General features: G+C 40.8%; 1 protein-coding gene across 1 annotated transcript; it reads right to left on the bottom strand.

Moving 5' to 3' along the window:
* Window positions 1–10,294: 10,294 nt before the first annotated feature.
* On the bottom strand, window positions 10,295–11,895 carry cebpb (CCAAT enhancer binding protein beta). Its single transcript, XM_071545848.1, has one exon. It carries the CDS (start codon window positions 11,672–11,674, stop codon window positions 10,805–10,807), a length of 870 nt encoding a protein of 289 aa, XP_071401949.1. The 5' UTR covers window positions 11,675–11,895; the 3' UTR covers window positions 10,295–10,804.
* Window positions 11,896–12,433: the final 538 nt, after the last annotated feature.

Raw genomic sequence — 12,433 nt, 5'->3', positions numbered from 1 at the left:
GTAAAATGGGACCAATATTCAGTGTAATTTGGGTAATTCAAAGAGAACAGCTGCTTCAAGTATCTCCCGAAGGTGGGACAAAACATTAGGGGCCTTACTCATGAATAATTGCGTTGTAATTCATTAATCTATATGAGCCCTCTGGCCCAGCTGGGCTCAGGACCTGGACAGCTGGTCTGGTTGTGAACAGTATTCGCTAAGCTGAGGCTCAAACCTGCAAACCCAACTGTCTGTGCTGCAGTTAGCTTGCTTAGGACCAACAGCTGAATTAGAGCTCACACCCACACTAGATAACTTCTTACAGTATGCAAAACAAATTGTTCTAGATGATTACACAGGCTTGTTGCACCATTTTCAACAGATTCTTGGTCATCTATTCCTATTATATTGCACATAATTCCTAACAATGTGGAACATTGCCATAAATGCAGCTGATTTTGGCTGTCATTTGACTGTGGTTACCTATTATTTGATTTGTTTTGCCTGTCCTTCACAGTCCTTCACAGATACACACTTTTCTGATGACCCTGCATTTCTAAAGAGCATGCACTGCTTGGTGGAACAGAGCCCAAGTCCATGACCTTGTGCACTTGCATCACCTCCATGCCAATATACCAGGTGCATAAAGATGGCAGCCTCCATCACTGCTGTCATACGGTCCTCCTCGTCCATTCCACATGTGCCGTGCATACACAGTGTTTCTGGGGTTGTTTTCCTGTGAACTGGCACGAGTGGAGGTTGAGATTTCAACATTTTGCACTGTGGGGGGATTTAAAAAAAACGTAGTGACATCAGAGCAGGAGACTTGATATTTAACCCCTTAAAGTAGCTTCTCCTCTCACAGTATTTCACATGTCTACCTTTATAGGCAAACAAGTTGCTTATCAAACAAAAGATGTTTGTAATCGACAGGCCACAGCCAATGATCAAGGTTTATGACAGAAAATACATGCAACACCACAGGAATACTACAAATAGGGATATTTATGGATTGTAATGGGTTATTACAGTGAATAGACAATGAAACCAGGGAGGCCATTCTCTGTAAATAAATGTAAAGGTAAGGTCCCAATTCTGTTTATTGAATAATAGAATTATTTTAATCTGTTCTGTTGCATCCACTGTTTTCTACTAATGTAGGGCCATGTTGTATGGTAGCCTTAATCTAATCATGTCCTGATGTCTTGAAAATGTAATTTGGAACAATATAAAAAAGTAATTAAGTATGTAAATACATAAATAAAACTACTACTGGTCATAATAATAATAACAGTAATAATTCTATAGCATGTTTTTCAACCAAGTTACAAAATGCTGTAAACAAGGGATGAAATGTGTATTGTAAGCAGGGCAGCCCCACCTGAAGACTCATAAATAATCAGAATAATCATAAATATCCATCCAAAATGATCTTCCACCTCGGTTAGAGTCCTATCCAGTATCCCTCCATTATTATGGGCCAGTCAGTGTATTTAATATTGTGAATAACATTACTTCTGTGCCATTTGAAGGACTGAGTCAAGTCTTTTAAAAGCACCACAAGGTGGCTCTGTGGGACTCTGTAAGACTCTGGTTCCTTTGCTTTGATCAGTGACTTTAGTGCTTTGGCCTTTTCTTGCAGCCCACACTTCCTGTTTTCTCTACTGCACCTGGGTTTGTTCATCAATTATCACTCTTTTATTTACAGTTAACTGTCAGGAGTATTCCTCTAGTGGTAGAACATGCCCTTCTTTCACATTTCTAGAGAAATCATTATACTACTTGCCAAACATATTCCCCCCTTTAATACAATAATGTAGTTGAAATAATATCTAATCGCCCCCATGTTTAAGAATAAGAATAAGAAGAATGTTTTCATAAACTGGACTTTGAATTCTCATATCTTGACCACAGACATTACAGATGTAAAATCAGTTTGTTTCTTAATAGTTTGTTGTGAAAACACATTGAGTTCCTTTTAGCACTACAGTCAGGCTTGTACTACACTGAAATACAAAGTTTTCAATGTAGTACAATGTAGTTTCAAAGTATACATTTTTAAGCTTAATGAGAACTGTTTTCTTCACTTGTCTCCAAGCTGTTTGCATTATGAAAGAGCCACAAATGACCTTTGGTTCATTTTACTATAAGGACCGTAGCAGTTATGGTCAGTCCATATTGAGGAAGCAAGCTTGTGTGGAGACACAGACGTTGGTTCACACTCTCAGGCCTTTAAAAGAGTAAACTGTGTTGCCGCTGGTATAGTGTAAATGATTTGGCAACCGTCCTGGCTAGAACTTCCTGTTTGGGAAATAAGAAGGAGGCACTGGTACACGCTGCACAGGAATGCAACTTAAACAGTGAGTAATAGCACTCCCAACCACGAGCGGCTTCTTGACGTCAGCCGGTCGGCAAGATGGAACAAGCTGCACTCATCTACATTGGGAAAACTACTATCAAGGTGTGGCCAGCGCAGGAAGTGATCTTAAAGGCATAGTTCTATTGAAACAAAGTGTTATCTGATCTGACATTGTTGTCATGACTCATCAGTGTTCTTCATGCTGATGCAAATTTTCATTTTGTGTTCCTTAAGCAGGGGTTTAGAGATTTCGCAACCGATAATCAACACATCTGGGTACACACTGTACTGTGTGTTTGTGAGTTTAATATATTACCACTACTGTACTGACAATTTGCTATGGTCAGTACAATAGTAGTGGTAACTCAGAAATGTAACAATTATGATCAAAATTAATTTGTGTGATGGCTTTAGGGAAAGATGACAGGTCTGAAAAAGTGATAAGAACCAAAACTGAAATTCACTACTGATTAGCCTATTAGTGACTAGACTAGCCTACTTACTTACTTAGTCTAATTTCACACAATGTTGTCAATCAGACAGTCAGAAGTCGTCAAAATCCCTGCTGACTCTCCCAGTGTGTGTCCTCAGTTTTGTTATTAACCTGGAACTTCCCAATAGCCAGCCAGCTTTAAGGGCGGGTGGGACGACCTTTGGCTGGAAGTCTCATTTGCAGACTGCGGATCATTTTCACAGTGAGCCAAGCAGGGATCAGGAAATTCCTGAATGTGAAACCATGAGGAGAGAGAGAGAGAGAGAGAGATTTTTCCAAAAGTATGACTCTGCACTCTGGGCCTGAGTCACCCCACACACCATACAATGGGAAATTGATAGCGGGAGGTGTGAATGCATTGTGATGTTTACCATGTTTCCTCATGACCTTATGATTTCACAACCTAGATAGGGTTGTGAAGACTGAGTGAGACTGGGTCAGCTTTCAGTATTGATCCACTTGAATCTACTATTTTCATTTGTTACTGGTGATATACAATATCTTAAGAATATGAGTGTTTGTACTGAGCAGTTGTGTTTGTTTGTGTTTTTCACTCAAATGGAAAAGCACTGTGTTGTTGCTCTCCTGAAACCGCAGCCACACACCAAGAGGTTGATCTCTTTGGTGACGGTTGTTATGACACTCGACCGAGAGCAGTTGCTGTTCCTGTTCCTGTTCCTGTGCCTGGCGACTGTTGTGGACAGAAGTGTCAAGCACAGCCATAGACGTGACATGTCGTACGGCTGTCATCACGCTCACTTCATCCATGTAGGTCATAGCGTAAATACAGAGAGGCTGGCGCTGGTGTTTCCCCCTGCTGCGCTACAAAGCTGCCGCATCCTTCCTCTTGCTGAACGCAGCGAGGACTGATGACGTCGACACAGACATAGGGTCCACATGTAAACAAAGCTCGCTGACCTCTCTGCCTCACCACAGATGTCAAAAGTGTTCCTTTGGTTAGTGTTGATGTTGTCTTCATAGCAACTGTCCAAAAGCTGCAGTGTGGCTGTAACATTTGATGTGCGATTATATTTTTGAGTTTCCTGATATACAGATCATTGCATCATTGCCTTGATGGCAGATCACTGTCGAGATGGTTGTGTGTTTGGAGCACCAACTGATGGAATTGAGGTGAAAGGTGCCATGGTTGATGTGAACGTGAGGATGGCCACATATCTTAGCTGGTGTGGGTGGTGAATGTTTTCAAGTCTGCCACCAGTCAACACACCCTGTTTCCTGTTGAGTAATCTGTACATGTCAAACCCCACGGATCACTACTGCTTCTATTTAAAGCTCCTATCCAAGATTTTATAAGTGTATTGATAAAGAGTATAGAGACATATTCTTGAAGGGTGAGATTTACGGATGGAAAATCATCCTGTCATGACTCAAAAAACAAGTCTACCCACTAGTGCTTACAAATAACACTAGTAAACAAACTTTCTTCACACACTATATGTATGTGTGTATGATGTATGAATAGATGCAAAGCTGAATGATAAAGAGATAGAATGACGAATCCATTGATAGCTGCAATACCAGTAACAGTTTCCACTTCTTGCAGAGTTTATTCTATTAAAGTACGTCTTTTATCTCTATACTTGATCGGATGTGTCCAGTCCAGTCCATGTATAATGTACAATGAACTGAAAGTGCACTCTATTACTCTTTTAGTGCTCTAATGTTTGCACAGACGCAATTCTTGCAACTATTTCTTTAATTTCAACATGTGCAATACAGTAAAAGAAATTTTCACTTCCATTATTTGCAGTCTTTGAGTCCCCATTGTCAAAAGAAAACAGGACCTTAGTTTATGTGACCCTAAGTTAGTGTATCTGGTAATCTAGGAAGTTTTAAAGGAAAGTTTTGAGGAACAGGGCAATGAGCTAAACTTTCTATATTGATTGAAACTTTGGTGCCTCAAAAGAGATAGTAGTTGGACATCTTCATTTTTATAGAGTTCTTCAAAAGTACTCCACACATGACATTATTGAGGTCTATGTCTCTGTGTGCACCTGCCTACATGGTACTATTAAAAACAAGTATAAAAACATCAAGTATAAAAACATCAACACAATATCAACAATAAATAAATAGATAATATATGCATAATAAATGATAAGCAGTGTGTGTGTCAGTTTAAGATCAGTAATAGAGAGGGGAAGCCTTAAGTAGCCCATTATTAAGAATGGCCACAGCAGAGGGCACAAATGAGTGTTTGTAGCCATTTTTCTTGGCCAGTGGGGCCTTCAGCCTGCAGCCTGAAGACAACTTCTGAAAGGATGAGTGAAGTTCATCATTCAATATCTCTCGAGTTCTCTCTCTCCAGTTGTTCAAAAACTACCATAATTTTGATCAATTACTTTGTACAAGCTTTTCAAATGGTCATTCACAGAGGCCTCTTTTGGAATTTGTATTACCACATTTTTAGCCATTTTAATACGAGAGGAAGTATCCTAAGCACCCTCAACCTTTTGCATAGAGCTACAATTAACTAGCTTCATAAAAGTTGCTGAAACCCTAGTGGAAGTGGGATTTATATTATTCACATATCAATGAATGAATGCTTTAATGATATATCAATGCGGTGTATTACTTTAGTATGCAAGGAAACACCTGTTGGTCTCTGTATGTGAAGCATCCGTTAAACCTTTGCATACTGTAAGCTTACTGAAGTAAACTCTTGACACCCGTGTGTGTTGTTCTAATAAGTCAACGCTCGTTTTGCAAGACGCTGGGTGGCCTAATGTTACACAAGACCTGGGCAATGATACTTGCTGTGTAGTGACCACAAGTCACTTTTGCACGTCAGCGATGCCTCTTCGCAGTCATCTACAGCGAAATAGGAGAAGTGGATAAAGATGTTGAAATCTGGGTTCACTTCAAGACAGATCATCTTCTGGTCCCTTTACGGTAGCTCAGGCGGTCTGGGTTCCCGTTACACCCCATGTTCCGGATGTCCAGTGTTCCTTTCACTTGTAGGAGGAACTGTAATTAATAATCATAATGATAAACTTTAGTTGTGTAGCACTGTTTGAAACAAAGTCACAAAGTGCTTTACATAGAATAAAACAGAAAAAAAGAACTAGAGCAAACGCGAGCAATCGCAGAATCAAAGATTGAAAAAGCTAAATTCTAATGTTAGCAGTTAAAAGCAAATTTTGTCGGTAGATCATTTATTGCTTTGAAAGTAATCAATAAAATCTTAAACTCTGAACTAAAAGGGTTCCATGTAGAACCAGAAAGAGGTTCTTTAGGCTTGTATCATAGTAGAACCATAAAGGTTCTACTGGAAAGGTTCTCTACAGCATCATGCTCAAATGGTTCTAGATAAAATCTTAATGGTGCTGTAAAGAACCATGTAAGTATGTATGAAATGTCCCAAATCAGATTAAATCAACTGGAAGCCAATGTAAGCCAATGTAGAATAAAGGTTATGATCTCCTCTTTAAGTTCTGGATAAAAGCCCATCTGCAGTATTCTGGACAAGCTGCAGACGAGAAAGAGTTTTTCAACTGAGACCAGAATACAGGGAGTGCAGTAGTCAATACGAGATGAAATTAAAGTTTTAATTTAATCTTGTGTTGACTGCTGCACTCCCAAGAGGACAAAAATGACCTAATTTTAGAGATAATCATTTACTGGAAGAAACAAGATTAAACAGCTCTTTGTACTTGTTTCTCAAAATTCAGACCAGAGTCTAAAATGACTCCAAATGTCTGGCACTCAGTTTGACATTGGTTGCCAAGTTACCAAGGTAATCAAGAATTGTAGGAGTATCGTTTGGTGGGCCAAAAATAAACACCTCAGTTTTATCATGTTTTAGCTGAGGAATGTTTTGAGACATCCAACATTTAATATCAGCAAAACAACCTGCTAGGGAATCAAGGTTGCTTGTATCACTAGGTTTTACAGGCAGATACAGCTGTTTATCATCAGCAAAATAATGAAAACTAAAAGGGCACTCAGAGAGCACAGACCTCCACCAAGGTTCATGCTATTATTGCTTGTTTGTGAGTCGGATCCGGATCCGCTCCAAAATTTATTGGGTTCTTCCATGGCCCATGCTACACCCTTCCACGAAGTTTCATGAAAATCGGGCCAGTAGTTTTTCCGTAATCCTGCTAACAGACAAACAAACAGACAAAGGGCACCGAAAACATAACCTCCTTGGCGCCTGGTAATAAATATTGTATCTGTGAAGGATATGACTAAGTGGCAGCATATAGAAACTGAAACAGGACCCAGAGTGGAACCTTGTGGTACCCCACAGCTTTATTGTGCTGAGGAGGACTATGTAGATTCACCCAAGCCAACAGACAGCTGTCTGTCTGAGAGATAGGACATAAACCAAATGTCATTCAAAAAATCTCTCTAAGACGATCAGTTAAGATTTTATGATCAACTGTGTCAAAAGTAATTGTAACCGTGAAGATTTATCTGTTTTTGCAGAAAATTGTAATTATTCTGTTATTAGTGTTGTGTGCTGTTTTGTGTTTTGTAAGTGCTTGATGATAAAATGTATCTTTCAGATCTTATGAAGCCATTGTCACAGCTAGGTCATGTTCAGAGTGACTTTGCAATGTGGTTTGAGGTCAACAGTTAAGTGTTTGTACTGAAATGTTTTAAGTATAAAGTATATTATTTTGAACACCTGTCATACCTATTGTATTGCATTCCTTAATCTGTGAAGATGCCATAAAAAATCCTTCCCATCCTTTTTGCCCAATGTTCATGGTGTCATTTCCCTCAGTTTACCGTAATACACTTTTGTTTGGCAATTGGCCTGTTAGTGTCATTTATGATGTAAAACTTTCTTTGGGTACCTCATTTAATATATTATTATTTTTCCTTTTTGATGCAAAACAGCATAAATATTGTGTATGTGTTTCCATCAGTTATGACACTGTGTCAAACTAAACAGGCCAGAAAACATGGAAAAAGCTAAATGTTTTATTCATTTGGTATTATTCATACCAAATGAATAAAAAATAGCAGGTTATGTATTTGATTTGACAAATTGTTTAGAGCATCAAGCTTATTTGATTCATTGAGGCAATACAATGTGATACTGAACTCCTATTACTCTTATCACTTTGTAAAAACACTGTTTTGAACAGTGGAAGCGCCAAAAGCAACTAAGAACATGTGTCATGAAATCTAAAAGTGACTCATAGGCAAAAAAAATTCTTCCATTTCAAAATTGGTACAGCGTGGACATTAGAATGGCAGGTGTGTGTGTGTTGTGTGTGTGTGTGTGTGTGTGTGTGTGTGTGTGTGTGTGTGTGTGTGTGTGTGTGTGTGTGCTCTGTTTGTATTGCTTTATCAGAGGAGTTTTGAGGAGGGCAGTTGTCCTGGAGGGGGGTATGATGCAACATGGAGCTTACGGACAGACACTGCCCATTGACGGTAAAATCTGAAAGGGGGGTTGGGCTAAACTTTCCAGAAAAAGAGGTCATCCTGTGTGGGAAATTCCCTCACTCCTGTCAGTGTGTGAGCCAGGAGTGAGGAAAGACTCTGTGGGCCTGCGTTAGGGAACAAGGGGTCATCTAAGAAAGAATGTTTAGAATGTTTGAACCCCTCCGTGCCAAGACGGAGAGCGACGAGGGCACCGCTGTTTCCATGGCTGTTACGCAAAATCACAACAATAACATATTTCGGAGTTACATGAATGATTTGACAAAATCTTTGTTGTAGTGATTGGGTCCTGTTTAAAGTTTGGATTTTCATTTGTGCTGTTTTGCAACCAGTTACATAGGCCTAGTGCCAAGCCATAACTACCGAAACTATTGTCGTGTATAAGGAGTGTAAGAATATTTTGACTTATTTAGTAGTGGGCGTAGCATTCTTAAAGAAGTGATGTGCTGGAAAAGGAGGATATTGCACAATAGCACAAAGCTAAGCTGTTCATCATTGGAGGTGTTGAGAAATCCACTGTGTTCAAAATGTCAACTCTCACAGCAGGAAACAGGAGTGACACCGTTTCTACTATAGTTTGCTCTATTTCAGGTAATATAATATGACTCTCAAAGTGCCAGCCTAGTAAATGTGCCCTCTCCTGAAAAACGGGCAGAAGAGGTTTTTCCTCTTTATTGTTTGAAGTGAGAGTTGAAAAAGATTCTCCACCCTGAATTGTCATGGATCACCTACAGATCACACCTTGCCTCCACTTGGCTGCTTCGATCCTGTTCCTCTCCTCATCTACTCTGAGTTTTTAGCTTCGGCATCATACAAGTTTAATAAACTACACATATGTAGTGATAAGCTTTGGTGAATTCCACTATAAGCAGCTGTCAGCTAATCAGTCTTGTCTGGTGTAATCTATCTTGTCACTCCCATTTCAACTTCTACATTCTCAACTGAGTGTTTTCCATGTCAGGTTTAAACAGGGTTTGCTTGGGATTATCCATATCAGTCAGCTTCATTGACTCCCAGTTCCTAGCTGTTATAGCGTGACCTAAGGTGGTGTGAGGTTAGTTGCTGATTAATTTTTATGCAACCTTGAACCCTTTTCTGGGCCAGTGGACCCACCAGACTGTTGACAGAGCTGTGTGCTAAAGATAAAGCTAACAATTCTGTGCTGCATGCAGTTTGGCTGTGTCTTTCTGCTGCTCTAAGCAATATCATTTTCAGCATAAATTGGTCATTGTAATTCAGGATCAGTGCTCTTTTGTATCACATTCTCAGAACCAATGAGGTAAAGATAGGTTTGCAGCCTATGGTAACGTCAGTATAAAGAATTTCCTCGGTTATGTTACACCTCAGTGTGGAGAGTCGGCGCCTGTTTCTCACCTAGTTTTGGTCAGTTAGTCAATGCTAATTGCTACAAACATAACGATTTTGAGTGATCACCTCACCTATCTACTGTATTTTATGACAAATGCTATTTCAGACATCATTATGTTCTACGTTTTTATTTGTGATCATAGGCTATTTAATATCTGAGGTGTATAACACTATAATTGTGCTGTTGAAACCACTGGGTGCCCTATCTTGTTTTGTGGATAGAGGAATTGGAAGTGCATCATGGGATGATGACAATCCCCTAATAAGAAGCATTATTAAAACATCTGTAGCCTTACTAGTCATGACTGGATTGAAGAAATTCACTCCATGTCAAAACAGAACCACCACATTCCTTCAATGTGGCAAGACTTTATACTGGAGATTATTCTGACAAGACTATGACTGAATCATTCGCAGTATCCAAATCAGCAGCCTGGAATAAGGGCTTACAAATTTGTTATTTTGGCATACGGGTCTGAAATAAGACATTGCAATTTAGGCGTATTGTTAGGCTAGTTTTGTATCCACAATATCTTGCAGCTGAGAGACATGATATAGTATGCAGTCTGACTGAAATCATGTGTGTGAAGACCTAAGGCAAGCATAATATAACACCCCAGTCAGTCTTTGCATGCTCCTGCTTTGAAAGGGCAGAAAAGAAGAAAATACAAGTGAAATTGATAAAAACAAAGTAGAAATCTGTTTAATTCAATAAAATATCAAGTACAATTAAAGCATTTCACCTTTAATATTAAATAATTAAGACTTATTTCATTCATTGCCAATACTGTTACAAAGAGTTGCATCATTTCACTGCAGTACAACTCTTCCCTTGACAACCATTGCTCCAGATAAGGAAATATAAATTCACTCATATGTATGTAAAACCTGCACACAAATACTGCATACACAAAATTACTGAGGGGATATCTGAGAATATCTGAGAATAAAGCGAAGGTGACATGTCAAGAATCATGAATGATTGCGCAATCCATGCACTCAGTTCTTCACTCCCATTCAAAGTGTCCTTGTAAACTGGTGGTAGCTGTTTTCACCTGTAAGCGTACCATTTTCAACACTTGTTCAGTGTAACACCTCCGGGCTTCAAGTCCATCAATGATTAGACAGGTAGCCGAGGAGTCTCTACCGGTTCCCACAGAGCCATGTGGAGCCTGTGGCCACGGTCTCTAACACTGCCCGGTAGCAGAGAGCAGGTTGCGCAGGGTCGCGAGCTCCCTGGACAGCTGCTCCACTCGCTTTTGTAAACGATCGTTCTCTGCAGCCAGTTCCAGCACTTTATGTTGAGTCTCCATGTTGCGCATTTTGGCTTTATCCCTGCTCTTCCTCACCGCGAGGTTGTTCCTCTCCCGCCTCTGCTTGTACTCATCGCTGTCCTTGTCCAGCCGTTTCTTTGCTTTGCCGCTGGACATCTTGGACGTGTGCGACGGCGACCTGCTGTTACCTGAAGGGGCAGGTGTGCCGGGCGGGCTGGAGCAGGTCGAGGACGCGGTGGAGATGTTGCCGAGACTGCCGCTGGGAGTGGACTGGTAGTGAAGATAGGACCTCATGTCGAAACCAGACGACCCGTTGTCCATCTTTGTGCCTTCTTTACTTTCGTCTCTTTCGGCAGCTCTGTAGCGGTTCCCGAGAAGTTCGGGGCTGAAGACGGTGTCCACACGGGTTTCCTGCAGCTCGTTGTAACCCAGCGCGTAGGGCTCCCTGGGGTCCCTTAAGTTGTCGCACTGACTCGACTCCAGCTCGTTCGCAAACGGGTAGTTTTTGTAGTTTTGTAAAGCTGTAACTCTCTTTATCTTGTTCTCCGCCAGGAAATCGGAGTATTCGTCCCCCTGCTGCTGCGTCGGCGCCGCCAGCTGCGGACAGTGCAGAGCTGAATCCAGGTAAACACAGAAATCTATTGCTTTCTCCCGCTCGTCGATGCCCAGCTCCGTCATCGAGTCGTCAAGCCTCCTGTATGAGCTGTTGCTGATGGGACTGATAATGCTGTCTCTGTTGTGGAAAGCAAAGCTGTCCTCGTTGTAGAAGCCGGCCACTTCCATGGATCTTAACACCCGCCGGATTGCAGGAACATTGAGGGCAGATGAGTCGCCCGAAGTGGTTTGGCTCGCTGAAGCCTCAACAGTGAAATGGCTCAAGTGGCGCAGTGTCTGTCAGTCTATATCCAGTGAATCACTGTTGAAACCATAGACTACAACATTAATTTATAAAGTGAAATTGTTTTAAGTGGCTGTTCTGATGCAGTGGGGTGTTTGACAGCTCTTCCTGTCTTGGAGGGGTTTATATAGGGTTCGAAGTGGGCGGGGCCGGGTCTGTACAGGTGAATGACGCGCGAGATCCGAACGACCTGTACTGATTTCAAGTGCTCGTCGTGACCTGCTTCCGACTGGGGATGTCGTAAATAGGCTACGACTTGTCGCGCACTCAACTGCTTTTGTTCGGAGATCATAACAAGATGAATCCTGTAACGAAAGTAGTTTTTTTTTTTTGCAGTTGTGTTATTTTAGAAACCAAGCGCGGAGCTACTTTGTGCTGCAGCAACAGATTGAATTTGAGGAAATGCACATCAGAATTGTTGCTTTAGTTAGGCTACTTTATCAAAAACAACATTGTGCGGCAACTAAAAGATAAACAAAGGCTGAAAATAGAAACATATAACAATGCTAATAATTTACACAGAATGCCAAACAGTAACATATAACAACAAAATGCAATAGGCTTACTTTAACCAATAATTGTTGACACGGCTTCCATGTCCACCGCCCCCTAAACGTCACATCTCGGCAACTCGGGTATCGTTA

This window comes from Centroberyx affinis, unplaced genomic scaffold (genome assembly GCF_046629955.1).
Source record: "Centroberyx affinis isolate AG114_WGS23_722 - 3 ecotype Tasmania unplaced genomic scaffold, CSIRO-AGI_Caff_v1 ptg005062l_1, whole genome shotgun sequence".
Lineage (NCBI taxonomy): Eukaryota > Metazoa > Chordata > Actinopteri > Beryciformes > Berycidae > Centroberyx > Centroberyx affinis.
This window is presented reverse-complemented; position numbering and strand designations above follow the sequence as displayed.